Source organism: Protopterus annectens, chromosome 6.part0 (genome assembly GCF_019279795.1).
Source record: "Protopterus annectens isolate FY-2018-M chromosome 6.part0, PAN1.0, whole genome shotgun sequence".
Classification (NCBI taxonomy): domain Eukaryota; kingdom Metazoa; phylum Chordata; order Ceratodontiformes; family Protopteridae; genus Protopterus; species Protopterus annectens.
Genome location: NC_056737.1, coordinates 18,366,095 through 18,380,091, shown reverse-complemented (window position 1 = coordinate 18,380,091; position 13,997 = coordinate 18,366,095). Strand labels below are relative to the sequence as shown.

General features: G+C 40.9%; 1 protein-coding gene across 3 annotated transcripts in view; it reads left to right on the top strand.

The window, feature by feature from the left end:
- Positions 1 to 13,997, top strand: part of SCFD1 (sec1 family domain containing 1) — a 3,579,547-nt gene that overhangs the window by 2,639,532 nt on the left and 926,018 nt on the right. For all 3 annotated transcript variants that reach the window (XM_044073814.1, XM_044073812.1, XM_044073811.1), the window contains exon 20: positions 3,835 to 3,888. In XM_044073814.1, the coding sequence (XP_043929749.1) occupies positions 3,835 to 3,888 (54 nt within the window). The remainder of the gene's footprint in view (positions 1 to 3,834; positions 3,889 to 13,997) is intronic.

The window sequence follows — 13,997 nt, the reverse complement described above, 5'->3', positions numbered from 1 at the left end:
GGAATCCACCCAAGTGTGATGACTGCAACAGTGAAGCACGAAGAACATAGTACGGTTGTGTACACTTACCATAAATGTAGATGTTCAAGTGTATTCATTGTTGCAGTCCTGGTTTCTCTCCCTCCAGACCCCTGTTTTTTCTCTATCTCTCTCCTGTCTATGGCTATTACTATTGGTATTGGTGTTTACTTTTTACTGGTGGTGTTTTCCCCACCATAACTTAGCTCCCTATTTGGGGGCTTCTGACATTTGGGGCAAGAAAAACCGATGTAATGCTGTTGGCTGCCTGTTTTTATACACCTGATGTCAGTCCTGAAGCGACAGCAACCGATGCAGAAATACTAAGTCTCTGGTATTCGAGCCGACCGAGGGTTGCCTGCAGGCAGATAACTCAAGTGTGATAACTGCAACAGTGAATACACTTGAACATCTACATTTATGGTAACTGTACACAACTGTAATTTTTCCTGTAACCTGTAATTTCTTGGTGAGAAACATCTATGGTCTCTCCAGTTGTTGCAGATGTCTGGTGAGATACATGCAACACGGAACATTGTACTCAATTATTCATCTGATTAGGGCCAAGTATAATAGAATTATAACATCCTCAAATCTGGAAGTGATGCCTTTACTTATAAGATGTGCCACATGGAGGAATTCCTTACTGCTGTGGATACATGATGGTTGAAGTTCAGGTTGCTTTCAGTCTGAGTACCCAGATTATGGACCACTGGGTCTACGTGTAGGGGGTATTGTCTGTAATGTAATTAGCAAGGATATCAGCTTTGCCAAAAGGAATAGTAATGCATTTTTTTACATTTAGCTTTAATCCATGGCTTTGTCACCAGACATTTGCCTGCATTAACCCTGTCTGCAGTATCATCATTGGGCACTCGAAGATTGCTTCCAGTTTGCAATTATCCATGAACTTGCTCCACCATAAGCCATCCAAGTTTGCCTGGATGTCTGAGAAATAAATTCCAAATACTAAGAGGTCCAGTACAGAACCCTGTGGTACACCATTGGTGACTGGTCTTTTGCTAGAGATGAAGTCACCCACTTTTACAGTATGTGTCCTGTCGGTGAGCCATTTGACTCTCCATTGGGGATTGTGTTAAATGCTTTGGTTATGTCAAGATAGGCGATATGCACTGTCTTTCCCTTGTCCAGGACCTTGGTGACTTTCTCGAAGAAGTCAACCATGTTTAACAGGCATGATCTACCTTTAATGAATCCGAACTGGATTGGGTCTAGAGTCTGGAGATTACCTATGCCCGTGTTAATAAGGTCCATAAATGATTCTTTCCATGGTCTTGCAGATGAGGCTAGTCAAGCTTATGGGCCTGTAATTCCCACCGTCAGTTGATTGTCCCCCTTTGTGCAGAATGATTACTAATACTGCCCTTTATTCTGCCAGAATATAGCCAGTTCGCAGGCTGTAGTTAAACAGGGATCCAAGTGGGTCTGCTAGGTAATGTTTTAAGTTGTTTAAAAGGCAACCTGAGATGTTGTCTAGTCTCATTGATGCCATGTTTTTGGCCTTGGAGAGCACCAAGATGACGTGCTCTCTTGAGATAATAGGCTGAGGAGTGGTATCATGTATAATTTGGGGGAATGACTGGTGGGGACATGGAGTGAAGTTTGCCCCAAGTCTGTCATCTGGAAGGTTGGCTGTTACCTCCAGTTGAGTATGGGTGGTGCAATCATCAGCCAGTTCAGAACATAGCTGGGTATTCCTTTTTAGATTTCAGACGTAGTTAAAGAATACCTTATGGTTATTCTTAGCTAGGGGGGTATTTTTGCTTCATAATTAGCTTTGTAGGACTTGACAAGATGTCTGATTTGTTTGTTTAAATTAGAGAGGGATTTATTCCACTGCTAAGCCAGTTCCGTCTTGTTCTTGGACATTAGTTTCTTTCTCTTGTTGTATTGCCTGTTTTTGTACTAGGGGTTTACTAGGTTGGCTTGTTTTTTTGGCAAGACGTGGTTTTAATCAGGTGAGGTGCAGCTGATTCTATACAACTGCTTAAATGGTTATATAGGGCATCAGTGTACACCTCTGCATAGGAATCCTTGTTATTTGCGTTTGTTCGAGGGGACTTTGAAACTTCTTATACCATCCCTTAGAAGGCGGTAATTTGTCTTTGAAAAATTCCTAAGTGTTTTTGAGCTTGATGGGGTATCTGGTCTTATAATTACATTGAACCAGACGATTTATGGTCCGCTCTTATCAGATAGGACATCACACAGGGGAAGGGGGTGCAATGCTGTCCCATGTTAGTGGGTATTATGCCCAGGACATTTGAGCCTCTTATAGGTGTGCTGACTAGCTGTCCCAGAGCATTTGCATTGACAAAGTCCAAAAACCTCTGTGCCAGCATGTTTGTGATCTTCCATTCCCACTTTTACAAAACATTACAAGACTGAATCTTTTCTAGAGCCAGGAAGTGGATTTGTGAGAACTATTATTCAAGTGTTACTTGATTGTGTTTGTATATCTCTTACCTCCACCCAGTCTACATAAAAGCTTTGGAAATCATCCCATTTGGCAGCATTACTGAAGCAGTGATCTAATGATGAGCATAGTACAGTGTGTAAGAACATAACATGATAGTAGATGTTCACATATGTCACTGTTGCAGTGATCTAAGGATGAGCATAGTACAGTGTATGTAAGAATATAACATGATAGTAGATGTTCACATAGATATCTGTTGCAGTATAGACACTCTCCCTCCATCCCCTTTTCTCTTCTTTTTCTGTTTAGGCTGAAGTGGAACCCCTGTTTGCCTACTTTTCCCTCTCTATAACTTGTTTTACCAGAGTCTGTCTTATAGCCTCAGTGCCTTTCTTAGAGCTAAAAAGCTTTGAGGGTTTTGGTGCCCCTTCATCCCTTATGTACCAGCACTTAGTCCTCATGCCTAAGTTTAAGGTCAGACATGCAGTACATGAGGAACAAGCACCTAAAGTTTGGCTTACTGGCCAGATATACAGTGTCCTTGACGGGACATACCCTGTTTTGTCATAAGTACTGCAGCAGTGATCTATTCAGACACCTACAGTTAATGGTAAGTTCTTACATGGCTGCACTTTTTCTGCTCTGCGGCAGACATTTTGATATACTTGGCTTAGCTAGAAAAGTACAAAAGTTCATGCATACATAACATATACATTTTTTTGTGTTTTGAGTGATAAATCAGTGTACTTCCTTGAGCTTTCTATATGTCCTCATAACTTAAATGAAAAGTTCTTCAGCAGGAAATTCTGTTGTTCTGTTTGCACTGTATGAGACTCATATAAATTGCACTTAACAGAACGGTGAAATGAATTAATGACTGTTAAGTTGTGGGGGACAGATTATAAAAGGTTGTTTGTGCCTATGTTAAACATGATAATTTATATGTGGAGTTCTTAGCATGAGAAAGTGTATGGGGTAATAATATCTTGATTGTCAAATGGTTAGCTCAGTTATTACATGTTAAGATTAAATGTTCTTCTGTGGTGTAGTAAATATATTTCATTAGTTTCCATCCTTAAATGTTTCTGAGCTTTTCCCTGTTGTAACTTGCTCTACTACCTCTGCAGAGATGCTTCTAGAAGTTTCCGGCTACTAAGCCATGAGCAGTGGATTGCTAACAGGTGCTTTTCCTTTGTAGTTTGGATTCCTTATTAGAGCTGTTGAATCATTTAAGGTGTATGAATTTCATGAATGTAGCAGTGTCTTCATGTAGTTGGTGTAACTGACTGTAAGTTTTCACTATTAATTAAAATAAGCATCCTTAACCTGTCATACTTATAACCACTGCAATTAGTAAAAATTGTTTTCTTTTCTAGAATCTCCCAGTAACTCGTGTCCTTGATAACCTCATGGAAATGAAATCCAATCCAGTGAGTATTTCACTTGTGCTGAATTAGGAGTAAAAGCATTCATAGTAGTTGTGTAAATATGGAAATATCGCAAGCATTTGTTCATTCTAAAGATAAAGAGCTGTTCAAAATTCATAAGAATTAATAATTCTCTGATGTAGATTACAAATGCCTGTGGAAACTTCTGAGGAAACAAGATACTTGAGCTCTTTATATCAAATAGTAGAAACTTATAATATTAAATCAAAATTGAATTGATTAACATTATTTACAGTAAGTAGCCTATTTGACATCTAGAAGTATGTGTTATTGTTGCTTGTTACTTAGGCCATATGTTATGCATTTAAGGGCAAAAGCACTGGATAAAAAAATGCTTAGGTCCTGATAAAAAAATGCTTAGGTCCTTATTGTTGCTGCAGGATTTACAGAAAGTATGAGAAATTGTCATAGCCAAGAGCAGTCTCCAGCCTGTTGATTTTCAACAAATGGACATCTCTACCAAAACATGAATTATAGTTTGACTCCCAAATAACAGTGACTTAATTAGAAGAGGAGAGTTAATGAGTAATGTGAAGTATTCTTAGATTTAAAAATTCTAGAGGTATAGAATATTAATTTCATTTATATTCCAGCTTCATAAGATGCTGTATGGAATGTGATTGTACATCATAGTCTTCACAGAGTTCAAGAACAAAATACGACAACACAAAAGGCAGTAATCAGTATGATAGAAGATGTTAGAAAAAATAAGAAAGAATGTTCATATTACTTTATCGAAAGATAACATAATCGAACGATCAAAACTTCGAAATGGCAGCATTTTGAAGCTTGTATTGTGGGGGGGCTGCGCTCCCCACCCCACCACTAAATATATATTCCAACTCCGAGATCGCACTACAGTGAGGAAAGGGCAAATATTCCAATCCTCACTGTACTGCGATCCCACAATCCGATCTTCGAAATGCTGCCATTTCGAAGCTTTGATCGTTTGATTACATTATCTTTCGATAACGTAATAGGACCCCATTAGAAAAAATAAAGATATTGACCATTAAGATTTACAGGGATTGAGGTTGACAGGCTGTTAAACATCATACTCTTTATAGTTAAATGGAGGAAACCGCTTCAGGGCTAGGAGTTTAAAAAAACACAGTTAACAGAGAAGGTAGGAAGACATGAGGGTATGTACTGATACGAGGGTATGTACTATACAGTTAAGAAACTGAAGAAAAATAAACAAAATAACCATTTCTGTCAGTCAAAGCCCCCCATGGAATGTATCTAATTTTGTCAAGAATAGTAAGCAATAAGACAGAAGAATTTAAAGTAAGACTGGAGAGCTTTATGGAGCATAACTGTTGCAAAATGTGGTAAACACAGGCTAGACAGAGAAACTTTATATAAAAAGTTGCACTGGTTTTGCAGCACCAGCTAAAAATAGAATGTCTGTTCTTTGATTGCCTAGATGATGATTGGAGAAACTTCAGTTCCTTATTGAATTTAACATTGTTAAGCCAGTCACCCACTGAAAACTGCTACTCTTCTTTTGTTATGATTCATCTTTGATTAAAGAAGTTCATTCAGTTACACTCTCAAAATATCATATTTACTTGTGAGTTTGATTTATTTTAGACTCTCTTTCCCCTCATTCCCTTTCTTTTATTTATTTTTTTTCAAACATCTTTGTTGAATTATCACTTGTGGCATAAGCAAATGTACATTCATATATAATTAATCAAACTATATTAACATAAACATTATACTTCACATATATTGCTATATGTTATATGACCTAAGCAATATTACATACATTATTCAATTCCTGCCTTTTTCTAAACAAGAAACATATTTTTTAAACCATCACTTTTGACATAGGCAGTCATACATTTATATAAATGAAAGCAAACCACACTGACACAGTCCTGGTCGCAAGCATTTTACATCACAAACCATAGTGACACACTCCCAGTTGCAAACATTATACATCATTTATGATCTACCCAGTCTTTCTCACTCGAACATTACATAGTTTGTTAAAGTCCTGCTGCCTTTTAGACATCATTCCTTCCTTGTATGTATTGTTCCCACAATTCCCTTTTTTCCTATGTAGTTTGCTCTTACCCTTTTCTAAAGATCTGAATTCCAGTTATTTTATCTGTTACTATATTCACTACTTCTAGTATAGTTGGTTCAGATTATGATTTCCATTTTCTAGTATTTGCTTTTTTGGCAGCCACCATTATTCGACACAGCAAGGCTTTAACATGTGAAGGCAATTCTGATTCTGTATTATAGCTTAGAAAACTCATCTCCCTCGTCAGACCAATTTGCCCACCCAGCATCTCCGACACTGCATTCCACAGGGAATCCTTAAAGTTTGCCAACTCACCACACCCCAAAAAACATGTCAGTTACATCTTTGTTCCCCTTCACACCTTCAACAGTTACTATCTGCCTGAGGAAAAATTCTCCAGAGTCTACTTGGGGTATAAAAATGTGTGAAAACATTTCCAGGCAAAAATCCTAAATCTTCTAGATTTTGTTGCATGTTTGGGAGACATACATATATCTTCACATTGTTTCTTTGTGAATTGCTTATCCAGTCTCTCTTCCCAATCCTTTCTAACTTCCTCTGCTTGATTCTTATAGTTATCATGTAATATTTTATAAGCTGTACTAATTATTCCTTTTTTAATGGCAGTTTCTTCTCTAGATTCTGTTAAACACTGTACCAGTGCTGGTCTTTTGTTTAGGATCCCCCTATTTCTTTCTCTTTGCTTAGACTCTGATATCAATCCCTGATAGAGAAGGCAGTCTCTAATCTCCAGTACAAATACATTTTTGGTGTTTTCCCATTCTATCACCTTTCCCTCTTTAGTTATTTGCTCCCAATACCGTGGTTCCTTTGCCAGTTTTTTCCAATAAATTCCAGCCCCCTCTTGTCTATTGTCTGTATCCTTAATTGCAGTCATCCATATTGGCAGAATCTCCTTTCTGCATTCCCATGTAGGTTTAGTTCTTAGAATACTTTCTGCTAATTTATGGATATAATATTCTGCATGATTATTGTTGTACTCCTTAAAGGCCTGCATCCAAAATCCCAGTCTCTCCTTGTTTCTTAAGCTTCTTCACTGTATTCCCTTTCTTTTCTTAAGGAGAACAAAGAAAGAAAATCATCAGCAGAGTCACTGGCAGTGTTATTAATAACATCAGACCCAGCTATGCATCTTTAAAAGAGTCTTGCTGTTTTAATGCATGCGTTATTTGCTAACTGCCTATAAAAGATATCCAATGTTCTTTTATAAATTGTTCAAAATTTTATGATTGATATTGGTTGGTAATTTATTCCACTGCCTTTCAGTTCTGTTATGAAAAAAGTCACTTTTCATAGTTGCATTATAACTATTTTTATGGCATTATTATGCTGTACGAATTCTGTTCCTAATGTTGTGCTCACATTTTCGAACTTGCAGCTTTTGAAGGCCCAACTCAAATCTCATCTCTTGTTTTTTTTATCTGTATTATACAAAATGCCATTTTAGTGTAGTCATACTTTCAGTACAGGACCAATTTTGAAAGGAAATATTGCCATTGTGTGGTATTTTTGAATTCTTTCAGGTTTGTCAACCTCACTGACTGAGTAAATATAGAAACAAGAGCAGTATTTGATAATTGGCCTGGTAACTGTTAAGTAAAAGGGTATCAGTATGCTTCCATTACTAGCTGTAGCTGTTATTAAAATGATCCTAATCAGAAGATAACATTTCTCATAAAGGTATATTGTTCTGCTCAAGTACCAGTCCTAGGACCTAATATTCCTGTAGACTTTGCAAGATGTTCCCAGTCATAGTGCAGTAATGGCCTCTGTTGGACTGCCCAGTATGTTATGTAAAACAACACTGTTATTATTACTACTATTATTATTATTATTATTATTATTATTAAAACATGTCATTTTGATCTGCTCAGGCATGTAACATATCTGTTTACTTTTGTAACATTTCATTATTGCTTACTGAGGTCACTGTCGGACCTGTCTTTGCATTGTCTGCAAGCTCTGTAATCAGCAGAGTCTGAAGTTGGAATAGTTATCATAAAGATGTTAAGAAAGACTGATCCTAAAGCATACCCTTGCAGAAGACCTCTGTTAGGAAATACTCTGGCTCACTCTTCTTTTTTAAATTAAACACCTTTATTGAATTATCACTTATGACAAGCAAATTTATATTTCTTTAAAAGTAATCAAACTGTATTAACAAGTTCACATTTAAAAACATACTTCACATATATTGCTATATATCATATTATCTAATTTTTTAAACAAGAGATATCCTTAATAATCACTTACAACATAGGCAATCATACATTTATATAAATGAAAACAAACCACACTGACACAATCCAAGTCGCAAGCATTTTACATCACAAACCATAGTGACACACGCCCACTTGCAAACATTATACATCACTTATAATCTATCCAATCATTTTCAGTCAAACATTACATAGCTCATTTAAGTCCTGCCTTCTTTTAAACCTCATTTCTCCCCCATATGTATTGATGTGAAGTTGTTTGATCTTGCCATTCATTCTTACACATGGGATCGGCTCCAAGTCGGCTGCTTTCACAAGCTCAAGATCTTAGAGTAGCTCGAGACCAAGTTCCCTATCCCATGATGCTGTCTGTCTCACCTCAGATCTAGTTTGCCACTGCAACGGATTGGAGGTCGATAGAGATCTCGGGCCAGTATCTTGTTTTTTATTAGCTTTAAAGCAAATATTTTGCCTATTTCTCTAGCTAGAGTGTGTTTTTTGGGCTAGTTAGACATATTTTTAGTTCAGCAAAAACAACAACCTCCTTCCTCTTACTTCTCACTTATGGAAAACAACACTGACCCAAAACCACCGACGTTGGTACAGAAAGGAAAACAAAACAAAAAAGTTTAAAACTTTTATTCTTTCTTTTTCTCTAGCTCTTCGGTGTAACCACCTTCTAGGAGTATCAAAAAGTATTTTTAGTTCAGGCTTTATCCGTGCCTTTCCTGTTGACGAGATTTTCGTCCTTTTAAGAACGGCTGCTCTTAGGCCCTTTGGCCGTGCTTTAGTTGCTTTTGAGCTGTGTGTTTCCCTGTCCTTAGTAGTTTCATATTTGATACCCTAGTTAGCTAATTCTAGTTAGTGTTGCAGTTTTGATAGGTTTTTCTATTTAGGATTGCTAATTCTGTAGATCTGTAAAGTTTGCTATGTGTGTGTGTGTGTGTTAATAACTGTTGCCCTTAGTGTGAGTTGAATAGTTTTTGCATTGCTTTCTGATTGGTGTGTAGTTTGTTGTTAGTATGGCTGATAAGAGGGAAAACAGAAATCAGGCTTTAAAAAATGCCCTAAGTGCGGGCAGAAGATGTCAGTTACTGACTTGCATGTAAATTGTGTTTATTGTTTGGGGCCAGTCCATCTCCAGGAGGATTGCTCGATTTGCCACTCCTTTAGCAGTGGGGTGTTACTGGAGCGCAAGTTAAAACTGGTGGACAGAGGCTTGCTGAAGCCAGAATTTCAGGAGTCCTTGGACAAGGCTGACCAGGCTTCCAAGTCATCAAAGGGGTCAAAGTCCTCTAAAGCTTCATTGGAGCCCAAGACATCATCTCCGAGTGTTGCTGTTAAGGTGCGGTCGCTGGCTCCGCAGTCTTCAGAGCCATGCACTGAGTCAGTGTTTCGGAGCCGGTGTCCGAAACCTTGAGGTCACCAATTCTGCGATCAGTGGCTTCTTCAGTACCTTCGACTCATTCTTTGAGAACCCTGTCTGATGTGGATGGGGACTGAGTGATGCAGAGGCTTCTTGAAAACCCAGCAATGGCCAAATTATTATCGGCTTCGACCCAACCGGTTTTGAAGCCGAAGACCATTGTACCTGCTGTGTCTACTCCTCCGCCGAGCCAGGCCTACGGAGCTGGGGGAGGGGGATCTGATGATTATGGATCCTTCGGAGCTGAGGCCTGTTCCAGTGTTATTAGCTCTGTCAACCCTGACTACGGTGCAGTTTGAGGAGTCTGGGAGCCGACACTCTCTGGTCGGCTCCGGTGGGGAAAGTCGAACAGATGCGTCAGTTCTGACCCTTCCTCTTGGAGCTTCAGCGTGGTTGAGCTCTGCTCCTTCCCCTGGGTCGGAGCCCACTATTTTGGCACCAGGGAGGTTGCCGTCTTCTTTGGAATTGGTGGGTTAGAGTCGGAGCAGTGGAGCCTTCGATGCTATGAGGAAGGTTATGTCTTCCAAGACTCACACATCATTAGGGCCCTCCTCCTCCTCCACTAAAGTGCCACTTTCTGCCTCTGCATCACAGGTCCCTGTAAAGTGTTGACACCCAGAGCCTCAGGTAACCCCATTGGGTGGCCCATGTTCTACTGAGACCTCACCAGAAGCCTCCACTGATGAGGTTCCCAGGAAGAAACTTTGCAAGAGGAAGCATGTGGACTCCCCGCAGGAGTCTCTTACATCAGACACTGAATTAGAGGAGTCAGAAGGGTCCCCACGGTCCCCCTCGGGGGATATCCCCTTTGCTGATATCCTTGAGGTCCTTAAGCAGAGCGATGACTGGCAGTCCATTAGCCCTACTGAGGATGAGTCTTTGCTCCTGAAGGCCTTTGGGTCTCAACCTAACACCTCCTGGGTGACTCTGCCCTTCAGTGAACTAATGGAATTGGTTGCTCGAAGGGCGTGGGAGTCTCCTCAAACAATGGAACCTGTCCCTCAGAGGCCCAACAAATGTATTACGTTCCACCCAAGATACAGTGTTCCTCACCAAGGGAGTGCTGGTTGATGCCATGGTGATGGCGGTGGCCACCAAGAAAGAGATGTCTGAAACTTCTTCTACTATCCATCCTCCTAATAGAGACTCCAGGACTATGGACAGGTACAGGAAATGCATCTTTAGTTCTGCGACTTTTGCTATGCGATCGCTCAGCTACTTGACTCATTTTACCCATCTTCAAAGAGATCTCCTAAAAGAGCTTGGAGATACTCTGCAGAGTAGTACAAATGGAGGTGTCTCTGAAAAGGTGACAGCCCAGCTTAATACCCTTAATTCCATTGTTACCTCGTCCATTTGGCTCATTTCCTATGCAGCCGATGGTTCGAGTTGGGCAGCGAGTTCAGCAATAGCTCTTTGGAGACATTTCTGGATGTGCTTATGCTCCTTTGCAGAAGCCTTCAAATCTTCTTTCGTTAACACCCCATTCGATGGCTTATCTCTTTTCAGGCCCAAAGTCAAGGAGCCCATCACTAGGTGTGAGCAGGATAGAAAGACTCTATCTGCCGTAGGAGTCCGTTTTTCCACCCCTACTAGACCATACTTCAGAGGGCAGAAAGGTGGAAAAATGTGGTTCCGGAAGTCTCAAGGAGCTTTCCAGAACACACATAGTGAACACCCCTCCAGGGGCAGAGGAGGGGGTAATAATGGAAGACATCACCCCGGCAGCAGAGGGGGTCTGCAAAACCAGGGTGACAGGGATCAGTTCTTTGGCAAGCCCTACCAGCGCTCCTGAAAGGAGGCCCGACTGTCCTACTCTGGAGGCAGTCTGGGGTCACTTATCTTTGTATCCAAACGCTTGGCTAGGAATTACAAAAGATTCTTGGGTACAAAGCGTTGTTACCAGAGGTTACATCGTCCCATTCTCAGAATGCCCACATATTCGAAGGAAAATCACAGACGTTCCACCCAGTCTCAGGGATCAAGCAGCCATAGAAATCCAAAGGCTGCAGGAAAAGAGAGTCATCCAGCTAGTCCCAGCAGACCAGATAGGATCCGGAACTTATTCCAGATTCTTTTTAGTTCCAAAGAAAACAGGCGACTGGAGGCCCATCTTGGACCTCAGCAGACTCAACACCTTCGTAATGAAGGAAAAATTATGGATGGTCACGATTCAATCCATCCTTCCGTTCCTAGGAATGGGCAATTGGATATGCTCTATAGATCTCAAGGATGCGTACTATCATATCAAAATGACCAGACATTCCAGAGATCACTTACGTTTCTGGCTGGAAGCCAGTCACTACCAATTTTGAGCACTGCCCTTTGGCCTCACAACAGCCTCCTGAGTGTTTACCAAATGCATGGCAGTGGTTACAGCTCACCTGAGGCATCTAGGATTCCAAGTGTTTCCATATTTGGACGACTGGCTCCTTACCTCCACCTCCAGGCATCAACTAATTCTGTCCAGGGATCTCACACTCAATCTGTGCTCTCAGGAATTACTATAAATTTCGACAAGTCTGCATTGTCACCATTGCAGCATATCTCCTTTATCGGAGCAGACATAGACACCACCACCACCATGTTAAAATTGCCACTGGACAGAATAGCCACTCTTTGAAACCAGGTATCGGACAATCTGACGAGAAAAAAAGTACCAGCCTCTCAAGCGTTGAAGCTACTAGGTACCATGGCAGCTATGCTCATAGCAGTTCCTGTGGGGTGTATGCACATGAGAATACTTCAGTGGTTGCTGTTCACCCAGTGGTCTTACCAACAACTTCCGATGTAATTTTTGATAATGATTACAGATTCTTGCAAGAAAGATCTTCTTTGGTAGTTGACCAGCCACCAGGTAGGTCACCCATTTGTTTCTCCCCCGTCGTCAGCTGCGATGATTATAAGAGAAGCGTCAGCCACAATGACCACGGATGCTTCTCTTATAAGGTGGAGGGGGCTATTTCAGGGAAGAACAGCCCAAGGCACCTGGTCAGAAACAGAGTCACAGTTGAACATCAATGTCCTGGAGCTGGGAGCGGTGCTTTTGGCATTGCAGCACTTCCACAACTCTTCTCCTCTGGGGATGATTGCGATCCAGACAGACATGTCTGTGGTCTGGTATATCAACAGGCAAGGGGGAACCAAGTCTTTCCCCTTATGTCGCGAGGCCTTGAGAATTTGGCAGTGGGCGGTATTCACCGGGCGCTTTCTGATAGCAACACACATCCCGGGGAAATCCAGCGTGATAGTGGACAAACTGAGCAGAGCCATTCTGTTACCATACGAGTGGTCCCTCAAAGATGAGGTTGCAGAGATGATTTTCTACAGATGGGGCCAGCCTTGCTGCAACCTGTTTACATCCCCTATGAATGCCAAATGCAGAAGCTTCTTTGTCTTGAATTCCCCACCAGGGGACAGCCCAAGGGACTCGCTCATACATGATTGGCCCCCGGGACTCCTGTATGCCTTTCTACCAACTCCCCTGATTCCGAAATTCGTACAGAAAGCCAAAGCCCTGGAAGGACTGTAATCTTAATAGCCCCTTTTTGGCCTCTGCAGATTTGGTTTCCCTTCCTTCAACTCGTATCAACTGGAGGAACCTTGGATGCTGGACCCAGTTACAGATATGCTGACACATTCGTCAGGGGCCCTTCATCCCTCTCTTCATTTCCTCAGACTGACAGCTTGGCTGCTCCAATTCCCAACCTAGCTAGGTCACATGACCTTTCCTTGGTGGTACAGCATATTATTGTATCTTCACATAAAGCTTCCAGTAGAAAGTTGTATGCCAGCAAATGGAAGCGATTTGCCTTTTGGGCCTCCCAGAATAATATTGATCCTTACGTTGACCCAATTGCTAGTGTTCTGGAATTTCTGTCTAAGCTTTTTCATGAAAGTGCTGCAGCTGCCACTATAAGACTGCAATTTCAAATTTCCACCTCAGATCTGAAGGTTCTAACCTAATGTCTCACAGACTATGTAGGGCCTTCTTAAAGGGTACCATTCATCTTAAACCACCTGTTAGACAACCTTTTACTCCCTGGAATATAACTTTTGTGCTGTCACGAATTATTCTCCCTTCCTTTGAGCCTACATCATCCTGCCATTTAAAATTTCTCTCTTGGAAAACAATTTTCTTGGTAGCGATTACCTCAGCACGTAGAGTGTCCGAGCTTCAGGCCCTATCTATAAAACCCTGATACTTGGTGTTTCATCCCGACAGAGTGTCACTGAGAACTAATCCTTCCTTTCTTCCAAAGGTGTGTTCCAAGACTAACTTGAATCAGACTGTTGAATTCTCAACTTTCTTTAGTAACCATTCTAACAAGGTGGAGTATATGTTGCATAAGCTTGATGCTCACAGGCAGTTAAGATTCTATTTGGACAG